The sequence below is a fragment of the Artemia franciscana genome, chromosome 11 (genome assembly GCF_032884065.1).
Source record: "Artemia franciscana chromosome 11, ASM3288406v1, whole genome shotgun sequence".
Taxonomy (NCBI): domain Eukaryota; kingdom Metazoa; phylum Arthropoda; class Branchiopoda; order Anostraca; family Artemiidae; genus Artemia; species Artemia franciscana.
Genome location: NC_088873.1, coordinates 17,030,984 through 17,053,848, shown reverse-complemented (window position 1 = coordinate 17,053,848; position 22,865 = coordinate 17,030,984). Strand labels below are relative to the sequence as shown.

The following is a 22,865-nucleotide window of genomic DNA, read 5'->3' as shown; positions in this document are numbered from 1 at the left end:
AATAAATAAAATAAACACGCATCCATGATCTTTCTTCTGGCAAAAAAAATACAAAATTCCACATTTTTGCAAATATGAGCTTGAAACCTCTGCGATAGAGTTCTTTGATGCACTGAATCTGACGGTGTGATTTTATTCGGATTCTATTACTTTTAGGGGGTGTTTTCCCCTTTTTTCGAAAATAAGGGAAATTTTCTCAGGCTCATAACTTGATGGTAAGACTAAACTTGATGAAACTTAGAAGTCAGCATAAAAAATCTGATTCTTTTGATATATTTATTGATATCAAAATTCCGTTTTTAGGGTTTCGGTTATTATTGAGCCGGGTCGCTCCTTACTTACAGTTTGTTACCACGAACTATTTAATTATAGCTGATATTATTGAGATTAATTGACGTAATTTACGTTATTACATTTTGAAGTAGGGCTATTTAAGCGTTCAGTCGAAATTTTTCTTTTACTAACAGTGTCGGATAAAGAACAAACAAAAACATTACTAACACTGGATACTTGTTCTAAGTCAAAAACTAACCACAGGTTCTCTTAGAAACTAATTTGACAAACCATTTCTAAGCTAAGATCAATATTGGAAATGCTTATTAATAATTGCACATGCAAAGCTTGGAGCCGACAATAGAAAAGGTCAGACAGCATTAAATTTAGAGGAAAGTATAAATCAAGCAACTACATGATAAAGAAGTGTCACGCTGTCAAATAATAAAAGAACAAGTTTTCTTCAAACGAAAGTAAAGAACAAGATAAAAACTTAAAACGAACAGAAATTATTATGTATATGAGAGGGATGCTCCATCCTCAATCCCTCACTCTTTACGCTAGTTTGACAGTGCTTTACTGAAAACATTCATTAGTGCAAAAATGTGTTTTTTTCCTTTTTTAATTATTGTTTTTTATCCAACAACAACAAATTGCTAAAATTGTTTTGGCGATCATTTACCAAAGTGCTTTATTTAACTTTTTTTTAAATATATTGGATTAAAGATTTCAGTGTTTAGAGTAAATGTGCGACAAATTAGAGTGAATGTGCATCTTCCATTCGCGAGGTACTGCAAAAAAGCCAGAAAAAACATCCCATTCCAATTTGTCCTTGTGTTTAAGCAGCTATTCTTATAGAGTGAGTGGCAAAAAGTTAAACCTTTGCTTAAAGAGCAGGGGCTGAGGCGGGACCGCTAGATAGCCCTTCAGAAATTTGAAAATTAAAAATTCTCAAGATATAAAACTTGGTTAGGATATTGCGATTTAACTCATTTTAGCATTAGCGTAACGAACTAAATTCTTAACCCTTAAGTCACAAATTGAAAACTTTTAGTACTAATCCATAGAGCAGGATTATCAAGTTTGGCTAGAGAAGTTTGATAAGCTTTATTTTAACTTATTTGAATTTTGTGTAATTCGAATTTGAATTTATTTGAATTTGAAACTTTGATTTTTGTGTATCAAACCTGAAATATCCAAAAGCAAGTAGATTATTTTGTTTTAAATGTTTTCTGGATCATAAAATAGCTATGGCTAGACTAGTCTCAGAGCATAGGCAAGTAAAGATTCGCATAGACAGGGCTGATGCAAAATGATGCGATTATGTGTTACGTTCAGGATCTTTCCGCACTGATAGAATTATTTCTCTTTTTAAATAAAGAAACAAAATTCTAGCCTATGAATCTGTCTATCAAAAAGAGGAAGTCAATTCTAGGCTCCCAGCCCCAAATCCATATGTTTTTTTTTACACTTTCGACATATTTTTTACTTGAATTCAGGTTGATTTTGACCTAACTTAGAAATAGTCTAGCTGAAATAATAAATTTTGTGACTTCTGTCATAGATTTAACCCCAAGGATCCCATTTCTTTGGGTATCTCAGTAGACATCAGGTTTCTTCCTGCTATGCACTACTCGGGTAATGCAGGTTAGGGTACTTGTATCATATAGCCTCGACTCCTCAAGTTGTTCATCCATTGACGCAATGTAGAACCGGTTTTTTCATTAGTTTCTTTCAGCTTAGCGTGAGACAAGAAAAAGAGAAGTGACATAGTAGATGGAAAATATTTAATTTGGGCTACAGTAATAATAATAATAATAATAATAATAATAATAATGACTTATTTATACCCTCTATACATACATGGATGTACACAAAGGATTATAGGAAATAAATGAAAAGAAAACTGAAACATATAAAATTATACTTCTAACGAAAAGGACGACAATAAGTAGCTCAAAGTACTCATAATAACTCATGAATATATAATAAATAGCTTTCGATAGTTCATTAATGCATAACACTAAAAACACTCATAATGCATAACGCATTAATAGCTGTTTTATTAAAGCTATGGCGACAATTTTTTTTCCATTAAACAAGACACTTAAGGGGAAAATTTATTCTATTCTCTCTAGATCGTCTAAGGAATCGGTCGTACTGTTGATCCATTTTCACAGTTGATCCAATTTCAGCTCATTTTGAGTTTGATTTTGATTATTAGTTTTAATTTATGTTGGTTTTGGATTTTATCTCTGTATTCATAATAATTTACGTTCGTTAGAGTTTGGTTCTTATACAACCTGATTTCATTCATTAAGTTTTGAGCCTTCACTCAACCTTCTGCGATCATCGTCCGTTCCATACGCTAAGAGATCGACTTTAATAAGAATGCATGATACATATATTTTTTGCTACCCAAAATTTTGGAATAAAATGACATTGGATTGTTAATTACCATTACTGACAAAAGATTTTAGGTATTTGTTTTATTTTTTTCCCAATTTAACGACCAAATAGGACTGATTTGAAATAAATTTTTCTGTTATTCCTGAACATGTTATTGATAAACTGTTTCGTGCCAGAATAAAAATAATGCAGCTGTGAGAAACCAGGATAAAATAATTTTTCCCTCTACATACCGTAATATTTTAAATAGAACACCAATGAGAACATCCCAAGAAAGACATGTTTGCATAACACCTTAAGTTGCCGTCGAAATTGCCAGATGTCAACGGGGTATTGTGAAAAATAGCTATTCTGAATACCACCCTCCCTCGTAGGACTGTCTTTTTTAGACATATGCAACTAACATTTCAAATTCTCTAAATAAGTTCAAATTCTCCCATAATAAGAAAAACCTCGTATTAGATAACTTCAAAGACAACACTACCTTTCCATGACAAAAGCATAACAGTTCAAAATAGGGATGAAATCTTTTAATCGACAGTGAATAGATATAAATTTTTAACTGAATATTTCGAACACATATATAGTGTTCATCATCAGCAGTAAAACTCTTAGTAGCGTTAAAAGTTTTGCTGCTGATGATGAACGCTGTATATGTGTTCGAAATATTCAGTTAAAAATGTTATATCTGTTCACTGTCGATTAAAAGGTTTCATCCCTATTTTGAACTGTTATACTTTAACCTCGTATTTGATTACTAAACTAAAAAACAGAAAAATTTTGAAACAGGGGCTTCGATTTCTGTGTCAATTGATATATATATAAATATATATATATATATATATATATATATATATATATATATATATATATATATATATATATATATATATATAAAAATAAGTTGTCTGTCTGTGTGTCTGTCTGTGGATCAGGTGACGTCATGTTTCTGTGTCAGCTGACGTCATGAAGTTAGTTGTCGTCATTTTTGCTATGACGGTGACGTCATTAAAGATATTTAAGACATATGTTCACGTAGAAATCTATTAATGTTTAAGTTTAAAATGACTGATGAACTTACAATGGCAAAAGCCGATGAAGATGCTCAAAGAGTCTATGCCAAAAAATTTGCTGCTGATAGAGAAAGTCAGAAAAGAAAGCGTGCCGAGGAATCAAAAGAACAGCAAGGAAACAGGCTTGAGGCTCAAGAACGCAAAACCGCGCAGTTAGATGAAGATCCACCTGGACAGCGAGAGTCAAAATATATCAAAACTGAAAATGATAGCGATGATGATTGGGTTTGGGATTTTGACTCGGTTAAGGTCATCAATGCCTACCAGATTTTAGTTAAAAAAACAAAGGTTCGGCGATATGTATTTCATAGTGAAGCTGAAAAATAAAGAAGAAAAAGAAAACTGAAAAAAGAAAAAATGTAAAAAACTAAAAAATACTAAAAAGAAAAAACACTCAAAGAGAAATTACAGACCGGGACACAAATGACGACCGGGACAGAGGGAATATAAATAACGACCGGGACACTCAAAGAGAAATTACAGACTGGGATACCGGGACACAAATGACGGCCGGGACACAGGGAATATAAATGACGACCAGGACACAGGTATTTAAGAATATCGTCCAAAGACAAATTTTTAATTGTAAGAAGACCGTTGAAAGAGAAATTTCTAATTGTAAAATGACTGAAGAACCTACAATGGCAACGGTACCACCATCGAAGTAGATAACGAGTGGGTTGTTCCATATTCCCCATTAGTGCGAAACGTCAACCCCAAGTCAAATTCGTGCATTGTTTGGCATCATTTTAACAACTTGCTCTCCATCAGCTCCTACAGAGTTATGGGAAAAATATAAGTCAAAAATGTCCGAAGATGTACTCCATCGAAAACAGTTAGAGACGTCAGATATGACTTTTGATTTAACATCAGAAATTTATAACTACACTTTAGTTATTATAAAAGATTTGTGCGTACGTATCGCAAACAAACCTCTTCAGGATTTGGGAATGCCTTCACCTAACCGTATCGCTGCTGTTTCGACATGTGTAGAATTGGATCGTGAAAAAAGTTACAGTACGAATGATCTATTGTCGTATGTACAAAATAACATTTCCAAGTTAACGTCGGAACAGAAAGACATTTATGATACGATAGACTCAATTTCAGGACGTATACAACTACCTGCTGATTTCTGTAATTTAGTGACGTCCAAAAATTAATTGATTGAAAAAGTGTTTCCGAATATTCTAAAAAATTATAAAAATAATAAATGGCTAAGTGAAAGAGCGATTCTCGCACCCAAAAATATAGACGTCCACGAAATCAACAATATTGTTTTGACCAAGATTCGAGACCAGGCAGTCCTTTACAAGTCAGTCGACACAGTTTTGGAACCAAATGAAGCGGTTAATTATCCATCTGAATTTTTAAATTCCATAGATCTTTCAGGGTTTCCACCACACGTGCTACAACTAAAAATAGGCGTACCAATAATACTTTTAAGAAATATCAACCCACCAAAGCTTTGCAATGGCACGCGACTTGCCGTAAAAAAAACAATGGAAAACCTAATAGAGGCCACAATCTTGACAGGGCCTTTTGAGGGTGAGGCTGTTCTTATTCCTCGCATTCCCATGATTCCAACGGATCTGCCTTTTCAATTTAAAAGATTGCAATTCCCAATTCGATTAGCATTTGCAATCACCATTAACAAAGCTCAAGGTCAATCATTAGAAAAATGTGGTATAGATCTTAATACTGATTGTTTTTCCCATGGACAATTGTGCGTTGCATGTTCGAGGGTCGGTAAACCTGACAATCTATTTATATGCAGCGACAATTGGTATCTATATAAAAACGAGTTGTGTGTATGCATGTTTGTTTGTTTGTAAAAAGAGCGTTTGCATATGACGTCATTATTAGTACATACGGCTTTGTATATGCACAGACAATGGGAAAGCCAAGAATGTTGTATATTCGCAATTTTTACGTAGTTTAACTCCTGCAGACGAAATGAATACTTGCCTGAAAAATTCTAATTTATGGGCACACGTAAAAATATTAAAATTAACTACAAATATGCGTGTCCGATTGCAAAACGATGACTCTGGTCAAACATTTTCAGATCAATTGGTGGCAATTGGAAACGGAAAGCTCCCAGTAGTGGGAAAGCCAAAAATGTTGTATATTCGCAATTTTTACGTAGTTTGAAACACATATATAAATCTATCTATATTCACAGGTGGGACACAGGGACACAACTACAATGGCGCGTAACTAATATGGCGCGTAACGACTGACGCGCGCGGGGGGGCGCGAAGCGCCCCACCAACTAGGTGTTGGGGTGGCGCGAAGCGCCACCCCAACAGCTAGTATATATATATATATATATATATATATATATATATATATATATATATATATATATATATATATATATATATATATATATATATATATATATATATATATATATATATATATATATATATATATATATATATATATATATATATATATATATATATATATATATATATATATATATATATATATATATATATATATATATATATATATATATATATATATATATATATATATATATATATATATATATATATATATATATATATATATATATATATATATATATATATATATACTAGCTGTTGGGGAAGCGCTTCGCGCCACCCCAACACCTAGTTGGTGGGGCACTTCGTGCCCCCCCAAGCCCCCACGCATGCGTAAGTCGTTACGCGCCATTGTAGTTGTGTCCCTGTGTCCCACCTGTGAATATAGATAGATTTATATATGTGTTTCAAACTACGTAAAAATTGCGAATATACAACATTCTTGGCTTTCCAATTGTCTGTGCATATACAAAGCCGTATGTACTAATAATGACGTCATATGCAAACGCTCTTTTTACAAACAAACAAACATGCATACACACAACTCGTTTTTATATAGATAGATAGATAGATAGATACAATACAAATTAACTGCGCAAAACTTGCGAATATACAACATTCTTCGCTGTCCAATTGTCGCTGCATATAAATAGATTGTCAGGTTTACCGACCCTCGAACATGCAACGTACAATTGTCCATGGGAAAAAACAATCAGTAATAAGATCTATACCACATTTTTCTAATGATTGACCTTGAGCTTTGTTAATGGTGATTGCAAATGCTAATCGAATTGGGAATCGCAATCTTTTAAATTGAAAAGGCAGATCCGTTGGAATCATGGGAATGCGAGGAATAAGAACAGCCTCACCCTCAAAAGGCCCTGTCAAGATTGTGGCCTCTATTAGGTTTTTCATTGTTTTTTTTACGGCAAGTCGCGTGCCATTGCAAAGCTTTGGTGGGTTGATATTTCTTAAAAGTATTATTGGTACGCCTATTTTTAGTTGTAGCACGTGTGGTGGAAACCCTGAAAGATCCACGGAATTTAAAAATTCAGATGGATAATTAACCGCTTCATTTGGTTCCAAAACTGTGTCGACTGACTTGTAAAGGACTGCCTGGTCTCGAATCTTGGTCAAAACAATATTGTTGATTTCGTGGACGTCTATATTTTTGGGTGCGAGAATCGCTCTTTCACTTAGCCATTTATTATTTTTATAATTTTTTAGAATATTCGGAAATACTTTTTCAATCAATTCATTTTTGGACGTCACTAAATTACACAAATCAGCAGGTAGTTGTATACGTCCCGAAATTGAGTCTACTGGGAGCTTTCCGTTTCCAATTGCCAGCAATTGATCTGAAAATGTTTGACCAGAGTCATCGTTTTGCAATCGGACACGCAAATTTGTAGTTAATTTTAATGTTTTTACGTGTGCCCATAAATTAGAATTTTTCAGGCAAGCATTCATTTCGTCTGCAGGAGTTGATCTAGGTATTATAGGTAATGTTTGCCTGAAATCTCCCGCAAGCAATATTAATGTCCTGCCAAAGGGTTTCGACTTCCCTCGCAAATCTTTCAAGCATTGATCCAGAGCGTCGAGCGATTTCTTGTGTGCCATTGTGCACTCATCCCAAATAATAAGTTTGCATTGCTGAATACTTTACCCATCGCAGATGATTTGGAAATATTGCAGGTGGGAGTTTCTGTAGAATGCAAATTCAGAGGCAATTTCAAAGCGGAATGAGCAGTTCTTCCACCAGGCAGCAATGTCGCGGCTATTCCGGACGACCCAATTGCCAACGCTATATAATTTTTTGATCGAATTGATGCCAGAATCAGTTTTATCACAAACGTTTTACCAGTACCTCCTGGCGCATCCAAAAAGAAAATTTCTCCAACGTTGTTATCGACACAATGCATTATCGTATCATAAATGCATTCAATTCAGAATTTCTATCAGTGATGAAGTACAATTGTAAAAATTTATGATTCTCGCCTGAGAATGGCACGCTTTCCGTTCTTTCTTTCTCTATCAGCCTCAAGCCTGTTTCCTTGCTGTTCATTTGATTCCTCGGCACGCTTTCTTTTCTGACTTTCTCTATCAGCAGCAAGTTTTTTGGCATAGACTCTTTGAGCATCTTCCTCGGCTGTTGTCATTGTAAGTTCATCAGTCATTTAAAAGTTAAACATTAATAGATTTCTACGTGAACGCATGTCTTAAATATCTTTAATGACGTTACCGTCATAACAAAAATGACGACAACTAACTTCATGACGTCAGTCAATACACAAACATGACGTCACCTGACAGACACATCCACAGACAACTTATTTTTATATAGATTATATATATATATATATATATATATATATATATATATATATATATATATATATACATATATATATATATATATATATATATATATATAGTATTTAGTCCCATTGGTAAATCACTCAGCAGTGTTTTCTTAGTAGAAAGCTAGCTCTTAGAGCACACCAATTTGGCTTTTACCACCTGCTAGTTCCCTTTTGGCTTTCCAAATATATGATAACATAGAAATTGGAGGAATTAAATTATATATGCTTTTTAATAAATTGAAGTAACACAAAACAGTGCATTTCAGAAAACAATAATCAACTATAATTAATGACAATTATTATTAATTATGATTAGTTATTTGTCATTACCTCTATCCTTAAATGATTCATTTCTTCAAATTCTACACCTTATATGCTCATAACAAGCATATATGTCAACTTTTTAGTTCTTTCTTTACTTGAAATACAAAAAAAATGACAAAATTCTTCTAAAATCTGGTATTTTAGAAGCATCGTGATAAAAAATGATTAAGTACCATTAAAGATATTTGTCTCCTGGGACACAAGCAAAGCATATTAAGAGTCAACTCTATTAAATTACATAAGGCTGATTTATAAATGATTTATGTACGAATTATTTTAACTAATTCTAGAAGGTTTACTGACAAGAGAGCCAAATAATGACGAACTACGTATTTCCAGATTCAACTAAGCGGAGGCAGCTTAGACATGGTAGTTAGGGGCGTACTTTGCTGTGGGGGGCCCCTTCCACCTCCAGCACCCAGTTTGCCCCCTCAGCTAAAATTTAGCTTCTGCAAAACTCTTGTCAAAACTAAGATAAGCAATAATTAATATAATTAATTAGTTAATAATTAAATTATTAAAACAATTATAATTCAAGCAACCAGAAAGATAGGTCAATCTTCTTTAGTATATCTTAGCCCCCTTCCAGGATTTTGACTAAATTGCACCATTGATGGTTGTTGATGTCATATTGCGATATTCTCCCTCAATCATGCAAATCAAAATTATAGTTTGTCTTTGAAAAATGAGAAGGGCAAAAATATTATAAGTTTGAAATGGAATTTCAGCCAGCCAGATTCTTGAAAAGTATGTGCTTATGGCTTCATTAGCATTTCGCAAACGAGACTGTTGGAAATGAGCTAAAAATGCCATAAGTGGACATGTCCCAAAATGCACAAAGATTGAGCCTCAAGAATAATTTTACTAGACGGCCTTATGAGGAGCAGACGAAGCGAAACACACTCGCCATAATAGGTGGGAATTTATAAGAAAATTGTTCAAAGGTATTTCATCAAGTGGTCAAAGTGGAAATTTTCTGCTGAGTGGGATGGAGGAGGAAAGGGGCGTAATTTGCTACGAGGAAGGCGGAAAACTGTCCCTCCCTGACCTTTGTCCCCCCATACCCCAGTTTCGCCCCCAGCTGAAATTTAGTTTCTTCAAAAACCTTCTCAATACCAAGATAAACCAGCATAATTCAAGCATCCACAGAAACGGGTCAGTTTTCTTTAGTCAATGGTACTATATGGTCATTTTCATTTTTCACTGTCAGTTTTACTTGATCTGGAAAAATTGGCAGAAAACTTACACCCCCCCAGATTTTGAAGAAATTACACCACTGAAGGAGGAGTGTTAACCAGTGTGAAAAACTTGTGCAAGGTTAGAAATCCTGCAAAGAATTAAAGTCGGCAGCAACAGGTAAATTGAAGATGGCAGCAGCAGCATTTAATTAAGGCACTTCTTTGAATTGTTAAGGCTAGTCATCTTCCCTGCCCTTTTTTAATCTAAAGAAAAACGATTCCAGTAATCCATTCAACTCTTCCTTTCTATTTTCAAGCATATTTTGACTTTTATGAACTACCAATGACTTTCAGAAAATGCGAAACAGCCCTATAGTTTTTTTTTTTTTGGCCAAGCAAAGTGGCATCGCTAGCTAATTTATATTTCCCTCAAAAATTTTCTTCCTTCGTAGCTGTCAGGTTTTCTTCCTTTCCTGTCTAGGATTTAATGCGAGTTTCAGGATGCCTTTTCTTTCCTATCTTGACACAGTTTCAAATTGTAAAAAAAAACTTTTATTGAGTTATTTTTGTCATTTTTATTGAGTTAGATATAGGACGCAACTAGTGATTATGTAATTCTTATCTTAAGTAAACTGTTTTGTAATATCACCTTTGAGCCCTTGATAGTGAGTTCCTTTGAATTTCGCCTTTTTCGTTACGATTTACCTATTTTGCTCGCTTGGTTTTCTTTCAGCCTCCTTTTTAAGGATCTCTTATTATTTCACCTAGTGCTTGCTTTACTTTACGTTCGAGGCTTCCTCAACACACAAAATTGTTAATGCTGTTTTTCACATAGCATTGTTTTGTACAATGAATATCAAATATTTTAATGGCTAGTCCCTTCATGGAATATGACTTATATGACGAATAAAATGTTCCCAATTTGGTCACATGTTTTCTTAGTCGGAAGTATGTGAGGAACGATATGACGACAGAGATATTGAGGCAGGGGATATTAAAATTAGGCTCTAACCGGATTCGAATTTCGCTTCTGTTTTGGATCAAATTTGAAAATTCGCTTCTTCGGCCGTAAAATTTGTGGATAAGACAAACTAATGTTTCTGGCAATGCCCTCGTAAGAATGTTCCGATGTCAGTATGTTTTAGATCTTGTTAAAAGGAAGTTTCCTTCCTAAGAAATTTTTTATATTGACTTGATATTTTTCAATTGTGATCAAAAATACCAGCCAGGCATCACATAACGACGTCTGAATGATAGCCTGGTGACTTAATTTCAACTGTGTTTTTCAGACACCTATAAATATTAACGATATTTAGTTATTTGTGATTATTTTCCTTCCAATGCAAAGGATAGAAAAAACTTTTATCCATTTTAACAATTATAGATGCAAAATATGCTAGAATGTTCGCCCATTTTACTTATGGGGCTGAGCTTGATGTTGTTCACCGTTCTAGACTGAGAGTAATAATAAATGATTAAAGACAATTTTTTTAATCAATAAATTATCTTATATCAATTTTGCTTTGTGATAAAGTACTTCTGGAACGCACCCAAGCTGAGCTACTGAAAACTCCCAGCTACCTATTTAAGTTACATTTTGCAAGCATATTTAATTTATTTAGTAGTCACATGGTCAACACGCTTTTTGCAACAATTTTTCTCATCTATTTTACCCCCTCTGTCATGTCCCTTATGAGGTGTTCAGCACCCCATTTCATAAGTGGGGAAAATACATATTATAGATGTGTTCGTAGCTTAAGAAGACATCAAGGCTCGGAAAAGTCGTTTAGGTTTAGTTACTGACTATCTTTTCACTTGGTAACTGGAATTTTATCTAGGAAGCTTGGAAATTTTCGGTGCTTCCTGCTTCATTACTTCGTGATGGGGCTCCAATTTTTTCCTAGTTGGTATACAGCTGCTACTGCTATTGTCCTGCAGCAGTAAATACTTGAAAAAAACTAATTCTACACATCCCTTTAGCTAAGATTAAACAGTCATTTTTTTCCACAGACTCTTTTCAAAAAAGTTACCCCTAGCCGTTTAAAAAAAAAAAAGAACCATTGACTTTCTACAGCCTTTACTTTACTTTAAGACTCTCTGGCGCAAAGGTCGAAGTGACTTTAATGAGTGTGTCGTGGAAATTATTTAATTGAGATTGGGAGAAGAGAAAAGATAAATAAGTCTAAGCAACCGATGAGAAGTGGAAGGCAACACAAGTTGTGAGAAGAATTTCGAAGAGATGAGAAAAAAGGATATGATTAAAACGAGAACAGAAGTGAGAATCAATGAGGGAGGAGAAGTAATAAGTAATTAAGAATTGAAAGTTAATCAGAAAGTGAGATTAAGCAACGAGAAGAAGTTAGAGGTGAAAATTTAGAAGCAATCAACAACGAGCAGAAAACTCACAAGTGAAGAAGTCATTCAAAGCGAAGAAGTGAGATCAAGCAGTGAACAGAAGCTAAAAGTTTTACCAAAAATTTGAACTGACTTGTTGCAGTCATTTTTCTTCTTGGCTATCTGGTGCGATGATAGAAGTGGCTTTAAAGTGCAAGAACATTGCTCTAGCGGAATTATTTGGGCGAGATCCATAAATGAGAAGAGCTCAAGAAGTGTAAGAATTGCACTTAAGAAGCAACTGACGAAAAGTGGGAGACGATATAAGCAGCGAGAACAAGTTAGAAGCGATTAAGAGGTGAGAAAGAAAGATGTGATCTAGAAGCGAAAACCAGAAGTAAGAAGAGATTGATGAGTGAGGAGAAAGAATAAGTGATTAAAAAGTGAAAAGTAATCAAGAAGTGAGATTTAGCAAGGAGAAGAAGTTAGAAATGAGAAGTTAGAAGTGATTAAGCCGTGAAAACAAGAAGGGAGAAGAAATGGAGAGTAAGAAATAAGTGAGAAGAAGCATGAAGTGGTTGAAATTGAGAAGTTATCAAGAATCAAGATCCTGTAATGAGCAAAATTTGAAAGTGAGCAAAAAGTGAGTAGCAATCAATAAATGAACGATATCACTCATCAGTGATGGAAAAGCGAGATCAAGCAGTGAATATAAGCTAAAAGTAGCCCACAAGTCAAAACTAATCAATATGTAAAAAAAAATTAACAAGTAATTAAGAAGCGAAAATAAGAGAGATCAAGCAGTTAGAAAAAGTTATCATGAATATTGAAGCTATGAATTTGTGAGAGGAAGTAAGAAGTAATCACGAAGTGAGGAATAGAAGTGAGAAAAAGTAAGAGAAAGTAGTCAGAAGAAGTTAAATATGATCAAGAAAAGTTAATGCAAAAAATAAGAAAGCAACAAGAGCAATATAAGTTAGATCAACAGCTATATAAGTGATACTGACATCAATTGAACTCTTTACTTTTACAACAATTATTTTTTCAAGATAAAACCGCCCCCAATAAGAAAATTTTATCAGCTAAAGAGTAAAGAAACTATTTTGGGAAATTTTAACATACCCTACTAACAAGTCATTTAAAAAAAGACTTACAGGCAGGATTATGTTTAGACAAGTTCATTAGCTGTTGTGATATTGTATTCGCTGGAGGTTCTGGCAAGAGGGCGTCTTTTCCTTTGTTTTGACACTGAAAAAGAAAAATAAACTAAGTAAAGCCATTCCATAATAAAACCTTAGCAAATTACAACCGTAAATCATCAGACCATGACAGCAATTAAATGGAACTTCCCCGTTTACATATCCAATGTCTTTCTGAGTCAAACAAAGATTCCCCATTATTACCCAGGATTTCGGTGCCAACTTTTGTTAAGGCTGGACGGGCTCGCAAAGAATCTTCCTATACCTCCCATGTTAAACATTTGGAGTTTGCCTGACGTTACTGAATTAGTGATTTTGGCGGTTTTTATGTCAATAGAAGTAAAAAAATCTGGTGAATATTTTGGCATAATCAAATCTTAAAGCCGACAATTATTTTTTTTCTAATTCCAAAATAATTATAAAACCTGTTTCGGGTTTGCATTCTAGATTGCTATGCTTGACATTGTTTTTGTGGGGTATCAAAAAATAGAGCAAAAATTTTTCTATTCACCAATAAGAAGCTTTTTTCTATAATATATACCTCCTGGCTGCAGTCCCTTCAAATACTTTACATATTTGTGTTCCGAAATCAAAATTTCCCCTCAAAAGGTTAGATTGAGCTGTAATCGGAGCATCTAAGAATGCAAAAATTACACCAAGGGGTTAACCACTCGGATTGTTCAGGAGCGATTCAGTCAAGCATTATTTAGTTCTAACCTGTTTAAACAGAGTCTAGAGAAGAAGTAAGGTGCAGACACCAAACTGCCGGTTAATGAATATATAAGAAAATTGTGTTGTATAAATAATTAAGGATAAGCTGCGTCTAATCCTAGAGATAAATTGAACACAGCACAAGGGCCGAATAAGAAGCAATGGTTTTATTTTAAAAAGATTGATCTATCGTTTTGGTTTAATCAAAATAAATTCAGGACAAATTTATGTATTGTAGTATAAGTACAATTTTGCATAATCTTCGTAATGAAATAAGAATTAAAAATATATAAAACAAGCTAATTAATAACTAATGAATGAAACAAAATAACTAATGAACGAAACAAAATGTCCCCAGAATATTTAAATTTGTTATAGCAAAACCTGAGTCTTGCTGTAGAACTACCAAAGCAAACTACAAAAGCAGTCAATGATCAGTCTCAAGTCCAAGGCCTTTCCAAGAAACAATCCCACCCCTTGGTAAATAAACCCCAATAAAAATTACCCATACTAAAGCAGTCAAATGACCAGTCTCAAGTCCAAGGCCTTTCCAAGAAACAATTCAACCCTTTAGTAAGTGAACCCCGATAAAAATGGTCAAAACCCTAATAAAGTTCTTATATAGTTCTTGTTATTGACCATAGTAACATGGGAAAAAAAAGAAATATACGAGGGCTCCATTTGCCAAATGTGCAGGCCCATCATGAAAAGTTGAAATTAAATTATCGGGCTAGAGGCAGACCGCGTTTACCAAAATACATGTTAGAAGACTTAACGGATGCTTCGGTTCACGACGAATCAAGTTCCGAAGGAATTGGAACAAATTCCCCTTTTGTGTTGAAAGTTATCACTTCTGGAAGAAATTTGGGGTCAGACCTTCTAAAAGGCTCACGCTGGATTGTGGATCTGCCTTACCTTTTTGAGAATTATGAAAAGCTCGTGATTCGCCACATGTAAGTTTTTTCTTTGTCTTTCATTTTACGTCATTGATTTACTGCTATCAAAATTATTAGGATGGGGAATTATTCTGGGTTGCAATTAATACAACTTGTACCTTATTAATTCTTGATAATTGTCTTTTCTGCTATAGAGAAAGAATGTTCGATAACTTTTAAAGATATTTTCATCCCAAAACAGAAAGTTAAGAAAGTAACACCATCAGATTCAGCGTATCACAGAACCTTATTGTACAAGTTTCAAGCTCCTATCTACAAGAATGTAGAATTTTGTATATTTTGCCAAAACACAAATCCCAGATGCGTGTTTATTTATTTAATTCTTTTTTCCAAGGGTGATTGTACCGACCCAGTGGTCTTAAAATTTTGCGAGAGGGCTCATTCAAATGGAAATGAAAAGTTCTAGCGCCATCAAAATCCTGATATAGCCATTTTATTCAGCATAGTTGAAAAACCTTATAACTATGTCTTTCAGGACGACTTACTCCCCCAAAGTCCCCATGGGAGAAGCTGCAAGTTAAAAACTTTGACCAGTGTTTGCACATAGTAATGATTATTGGGAAGTGTACAGACGTTTTCAGTGGGATTTTTTGGTTGGAAGGAGGGGTTGAGAAGAGGAGGTTATGTTGGGGAAACTTTCCATGGAGGAATTTGTCATGGGGAGGAAAATTTTCCATGAATGGGAGGGGGCAGGATTTTCTAGCATGATTTAAAAAAACAATGAAAAAATAAATATGAAAAAGTGTTTTCAACTGAAAGTAAGGACCAGCGGTAAAACTTAAAAAGAACAAAAAATATTACACATATAAGGGGTTCATTTCCTCCTAATCTCTCACTCTTTACGCTAAAGTATTTTTCAGTAATTTCAATTATTTATTCTACGGCCTTTGTGATTCAGGGGTCATTCTTAAGGATTTAGGACAAAATTTAAGCTTTAGTGTAATGAGCGAGGTATTGACAAGTGGGCGAGCCCCCCTTATATACGTAATAGATACCTGCGAATATAGAAGTTCGTTAGGTAAGCTAATTCGTAAGTTACGTATATTTTTACTAATGAAAACAATCGTAAAAAACTAAAAGCTCTAGTTGCCTTTTTAAGTAGCAAAAAATTGGAGAGCAGCTGGGCCTCCTTCCCCGCTCATTTTTCTCAAAATCGTTCGATCAAAATTATGAGAAAGCAGTTTAGCCAAAAAAATAAAAATTCAAATTTCGTTTTAATTATTCATCTGCGCAGAGCCGAAATCAAAACATGGATTAACTAAAAAAACATTCAGAAATTAAATAAAAAACGATTTTTTTTAAATGAAAGGAAGGAGTAACATTAAAACTTAAAACGAACAGAAATTACCCAGTATATGAAAGGGGCTGTTCCCTCCTCAACGCCCCGCTCTTTACGCTAAAGTTTTTACAGTATTAAACAGTAGATCTTTTAAATTATATTTTTGGTAAAAAATAAGGAGAGGGCCACATTTGAAGGAAGGCCTAAAAATTCAGAAAAGAACTTAAAACAACCATAAGTAGCTGCTTATACTATTCCTAAGAGCGAATGCTTCGCTATACCCCACCCCTCGCCCCTCTTTAAGAGACAGTTTATAGCCCATTATATATTTCCCCATTACATTTTGAAATAGCCTCACTTTTTACTTCTGTATTAATTTATGACGAAAGCTAATCAATCGGCGGAAAAAATGAGTCGTGCTATTCTGAAATAAATAAAAAAAAAAACAAATTTTTTTAACTGAAAGTAAGGAGCAACATTAAAACTTAAAACGAACAGAAATTACTCCGTATATGATAGGGGCTGTTCCCTTCTCAACGCCTTGCTTTCTACGCTAAAGTTTGACTGTGTCTCACAACTCTCCATTTAAAAAAAAAAAACAAAAAAACTTGCCAATTTGAAAAATAAAAAAATATATACTATGACGTTTAGGGGTGTTTCCCCTTATTTTCCAAACTCGTAACTCGAAGAAGAGGGGGATATGTTGGGGGAACTTTCCTTGGAGGAATTTGTCATGGGGGAAGAAAATTTTCATGAAGGGAGTCCAGGATTTTCTAGTATTATTTTTAAAAAAATAATGATAAAATAAATATGAAAAAGCTTTTTTCAACTGAAAGTAAGGAGAAGCATTAAAACTTAAAACGAACAGAAATTATTAAGCATACGATAGGCTCACCTCCTCCTAATACCTTGCTCTTTACGCTAAAGTATTTTTAGTAATTTCAACTATTTATTCTACGGCTTTTGTGATTCAGGGGTCATTCTTAAGAAATTGGGACAAAATTAAAGCTTTAACGTAAAGCGCGAGGTACTAACGAGGGGGTGAGCCCCTTCGTATACGTAATAAAAACATGAGAATACAGAAGTTAGTTACGTAAGCTAATTTGTAAGTTACGTATATCTTTTACTAATAAAAAGATTCGTAAAAAATTAAAATTTTTAGTTGCCTTTTTAAGTAACCAAAAAATCGGACGGCAACTAGGCATCCTCCCCCGCTCCATTTTTTCTCAAAATAATTCGATCAAAACTATGAGAAAGCAATTTAGACAAAAAAATAAATATTAAAATTTCGGTTTAATTATTCATCTGCGGAGAGCCAAAATCAAAACATGCATTGATTCAAAAACGTTCAGAAATTAAATAAAAAAAACAGTTTTTTAACAGAAGTAAGGAGCGACATTAAAACTTAAAACGAACAGAAATTACTTCGTATATGAAAGGGGCTGCTTCCTCATCAACGCCCCGCTCTTTACGCTAAATTTTTTACTGTTTTAAAAAGTAGAGTTAAGAGAAAGAGTCAAACTTTAGCGTAAAGAGTGGGGCGTTGAGGAGGAAACAGCCTCTTTCATATACGGGATAATTTCTGTTCGTTCTAAGTTTTAATGTTGCTCCTTACTTTCATTTAAAATGCTTGTTTTTTTATCTAATCATTAAAAAGTACGGATAAAGGTTCTGAAAGAATGTCTGCAAAGGCTTTAAAGGATTTGAGAAATAAACTAGCTAATTTGATCCTCCTAACTCATAAAAGCATATTGGTATTTTTAATCGTACTAATAAGAACTTTGTGAATTACTCGAATAAAAATTTAAATGATAGTTGAGATGCATCTGAATTTGGGGCACGGATTTTTACTTTGAATTTGATTTTAGGGAGTCAAGTGAGACTTAATTTTTCTTGGAATTTGGTTAGTAATTTCCGTTGGAATTTGGTAAATCGACACGGGTCTGTTTAGAGGGCATTTCCTGTCATGCCCCAAAGGATTTTTTAAAGTTTTGAAATACTTGGCTTTCCTGATTGGTAGTTCCAGGACAGTTTTTGGCTTGGTTACATACATAAATAAAATTGGGTGGTTTAATCTGACAATGAAATACAACAAACTTTCGGTTAGATTGTATAATTTCCACTTCTCGCCCATTTCTAGCTATATTTTATATTTTATTTCATATTTTAATTACCCTACATCGCTCACTACTCTGCATACTACCTATCTTTTTTGAAGCTATAGCACTTTCCTTTCTACCAAAACAATAAAATCGCTACTTTACTATTTTACTTCCTCACAACCAATTAGCATTTTATTTACAGGTGCCAAGACATCAATTTGGTTTCAAATATGATGTTTTCTAAAGAACATAGAGCTGGATTGCGCTCAAGACTCATCTTCAAATGCGAATCATGTCATGAGGAAGCCACAATTCACACAGAAAAACCCCTTGCTCCTAGAAGGCTTAAAAAAAAAAAGACTCAACGAAAACCGTAGTCAAAAAACGAAAAAGGACTGATTTTGATAGTGTGAATACTATCAGAAAGAAACACAGAACAGAAACAGGAACAGTAAGTGTCAACAAAGAGGTAGTGGTTGGTGCAATAAATGGTGGAATGACTCACGCCCAGGTTCAAGAACTTTTCTCTACCATTGGAATAAATACCCCGTCTCAAAAAGTCTTTACGAAATTTGAGAAAGAAATATGCGTAGAATTGGAAAAAGTTCTCTATGACTATCTTATCGAAAATGGGAAAACCGAGCGAAGGATGGCACTGGAAGCAGGTGAGAAAATTCACCCAAATGGAGCTGTAGAGACATGTGTTATAGTTGACGGAAGCTGGTGTACACAAAGTTATGGGAATAGATATCGTGCACTCTCAGGCTGTGGAGTGGTGATAGGTTTCTATTCGAAGAAACTCTTAAATCTAGGAATTAGGAACAAATATTGCTGTACTTGCGTGAAATACAGGCATCAAGTAAATAGATCTGTTCCTGAACATACATGTTTTATGAACTGGCAGGGGCCCAGTACAGGTATGGAGTCAGATATATTAGTTGACGCATTCCGAATAGCAACATCCATGCACAATCTAAGATATATTCGATTTGTTGCCGACGGCGATTCAAGTACCCATTCTGAAATTATAGCAAGGGTACCATATGGCAGAAATGTAGAAAAAATTGAGTGTGCTAATCATGCGTGCAAATGCTTGAAAAACAGACTATATAAGAAGCAGCATGAAAATGCCGAATGCAGAAGATTTCTTACTGCCGCAATAATAAAGAAAATGTGTGATTTTGCCAGAAATGCAATTGTATGTGCCACCACAGAGAAGAAAAGCGTGAAGGATCTCATCAGTGCGCTGAAGGCAATTCCTCTACATTTTTTCCGTGGTGACCATAGATTTTGTCCTACACGCTGCTCGTTCTCCGGGAAAGTTCTACAGGTCAATCCTGAAGACACCCCTAGCAACATCTTTCTCAGCCATGTGTATTCAGCCTTTGATACGCTGACCAGAAGGGCTCGTCTACTGATAGGAAACCACACGAGCAACCTGGCAGAATATTTTATGAGCATAGTTGCAAGGCTTATAGGTGGCAAAAACATCATGGTTAGCCAAAGTGCGCGATATACCACCCGTGTTAAAGCAGCAGGAATCCGATTTACGAAAGGTCACTCAGCTCGCCTTGAAATATTTCGAAGAACTGTAGGATGTACACCAAGTAGGCAGTTGAAAAAACTTGCACAACAGCGGGCCATGACTACTGCTCGACGTAAAAAACTGTCTGCTAAAAAGCGCCTTTTCACTAATGCTTCCACAAAACTCCCTTCAAAAGAAATCAGGGAGCCAACCGGAGCAGACAAAAACTACGGCTCGAACGCAACTGCTCTTGATCTTGATTGCAGTGCGCTCGAAATTGCAAAAACAGATTTTTTGACTCGTCTCCAATGTACTGCAACAGATATCCTCAGTATCGAAAAAGCCACTAGGCTTCAGAGAAATTCTATCGATAATAGCTGGATAGAATACAGAAAAAACAGAATTACAGCTTCCGTAGCTGGTGCTGTTTGTAAAAGGCGGTTGAAGACTGTGGGCTCATTAGTTCGGCAGCTGCTGTATCCCAGAAACCGCCAAACAAAGGCAATGGAGCATGGTCAGATGTATGAGCCTGTAGCTATTGCAGCTTTTGCAAAGAAAATGGGTTGCATTGTGAACTCTGCTGGGCTTTTCATTCACAAGGAATATGGGTTTCTAGGGGCCAGTCCGGACGGGATAGCAATTTTTCCTTCGGGTGAGAAGGCTCTTTTGGAGGTGAAGTGCCCTTTGACAGCAAAAGGGCTTACATTGGAAGAGTGGATAGCGCTTAAAAAAAATACATGTCTAGAAAAGAAAGTTAATAGTGAAATAAAGCTGAAAAGAACACATGACTACTATTACCAAGTTCAAATGCAATTGGAATGTTGTGACATTGATTTTGTATACTTTGTAATATTTTTAGGGGAAGAGGAATTATATTATGAAAAGATTGGTCGTGAACGTGAATTCTGGTCTAACAAAATGCTGCCAAATCTACAAAAATTTTATTTTGAGGCACTGTTACCAGAAATTGTCGACGGAAGGTTGCCAAGAAGTATGGAGATACGAGAACCGTTTATATAAATCCAACTGTGCTAGGTATGGGTAGTTATCATGTGTCATTACAGTCTTATCCGAATACAAATTCAGATATACAAATACTCAAGCAACAATCGAACTTTAGAATATTTTTTAATGAACCCGTATGGATAAGCTAAATAAAAAAAAACAAGTTTTTTTTTTTTAACTGAAAGTAAGGAGCGACATTAAAACTTAAACGATCAGAAATCACTTCGTATATGAAAGGGTCTGCTCCCTCCTCAACGCCCCGCTTTTTACGCTAAAGTTTTTTACTGTTTTAAAAAGTAGAATTGAGAGAAAGAGTAAAACTTTAGCGTAAAGAGCGGGGCGTTGAGGAGGGAGCAACCCCTTTCACATACGAATTAATTTATATTCGTTTTAAGTTTTAATGTTGCTCCTTGCTTTCAGTTAAAAACATGTCTTTTTTATTTAATATCTGAATGTTTTTGAACTAATGCATGTTTTAATTTTGGCTCTCCACAGATGAATAATTAAAACGAAATTTCATATTTATATGGCTTTCTCATAATTTTGATAGAATCACTTTGAGAAAAAAGGAGCAGGGGAGGAGGCTTAGTTGCCCTCCAATGTTTTGGTTACTTAAAAAGGCAACTAGAACTAGAACTTTTAATATTTTACGAACGTTTTTGTTAGTAAAAGATCTACGTAACTTACGAGTTAGCTTACGTAACGAACTTCTGTATTCTGTTAGTGTTAAATTTTAATGCTGCTCCTTACTTTCAGTTGAAAAAACTGTTTCATATTTATTTTTGTATTGTTCTATTTTGAAATAAGGCTAGAAAATCCTGCGCTCCCTTCATGGAAATTTTCTTCCCCATGACAAATTCCTCCATGGAAAGTTCCCCCAACATAACCCCCTGTTCTCAACCCCCCCCAACCAAAAATCCTCCTGAAAACGTCTGTACATTTCCCAATAACCATTACTATATAAACACTGATCAAAGTTTGTAACTTGTAGCCCCTTCCACGGGGATTCTGGTGGAATAAGTCGTCCCCAAAGACACAGTTATAAGGTTTTTCGACTATGCTGAATAAAACGGCTATCTCACAATTTTAATCGGGTGACTGTGGGAAAATAATTAGCGTGGGAGGAGGCCTAGGTGCCTTCCAATTTTTTAGATCACTTAAAAAGGGTACTATATACTTCATTTTTTATATATAATTCACTTGTATATAACTTCATTTCCGTTGGAATGAGCCCGCTCGCAACATTCTATGATAACTGGTTCGATATAATCACCCCTGGAAAAAAAATCCATATTTTTGCTGATAGAAGCTTAACACTTCCACGGTAGGGTTCCCTGATAGGCTGATTCGGATGGGTGTAATTTTGGTTTTATTACTTTTATCGGGTGTTTCCCTCTATTTTCTAAAATAAGGCAATTTTTCTTAGACTCGTAATTTTAGATAGGTATCTCATATATTTAAAGTCAGCATTAAAATGCTATTTTGTTCATGTAGCTATTGGTATCAAAAATCCGTTTTTTAGAGTTTTGGTTACTATTGAGCCGGGTCGCTCCTTAGTACAGTTCGTTACCACGAACTTTTTGATAAAATGAAATAAATTTGTCACTTCGCTGCGAGCAATTATTTAAATTATATTTTTCTAAATAGGTCTGCATGAAGTAAAAACCCGAAAATATGTACTTTTTATTTGTAATTTCCACAATTTTATACCGCGTCTCCTGGCAAATAATGATGACCAGACCACAGGCACACACGCAGGCGAGGGATTCACCCACCT

At 34.7% G+C, this 22,865-nt stretch overlaps 1 protein-coding gene across 1 annotated transcript in view; it reads right to left on the bottom strand.

Annotated features, from left to right (window-relative positions):
* Nucleotides 1-22,865, bottom strand: part of LOC136032897 (ribonucleoprotein PTB-binding 1-like) — a 174,729-nt gene that overhangs the window by 35,534 nt on the left and 116,330 nt on the right. Inside the window, exon 6 of the mRNA XM_065713331.1 lies at nt 13,466-13,559. Within this exon, the coding sequence (XP_065569403.1) occupies nt 13,466-13,559 (94 nt within the window). The remainder of the gene's footprint in view (nt 1-13,465; nt 13,560-22,865) is intronic.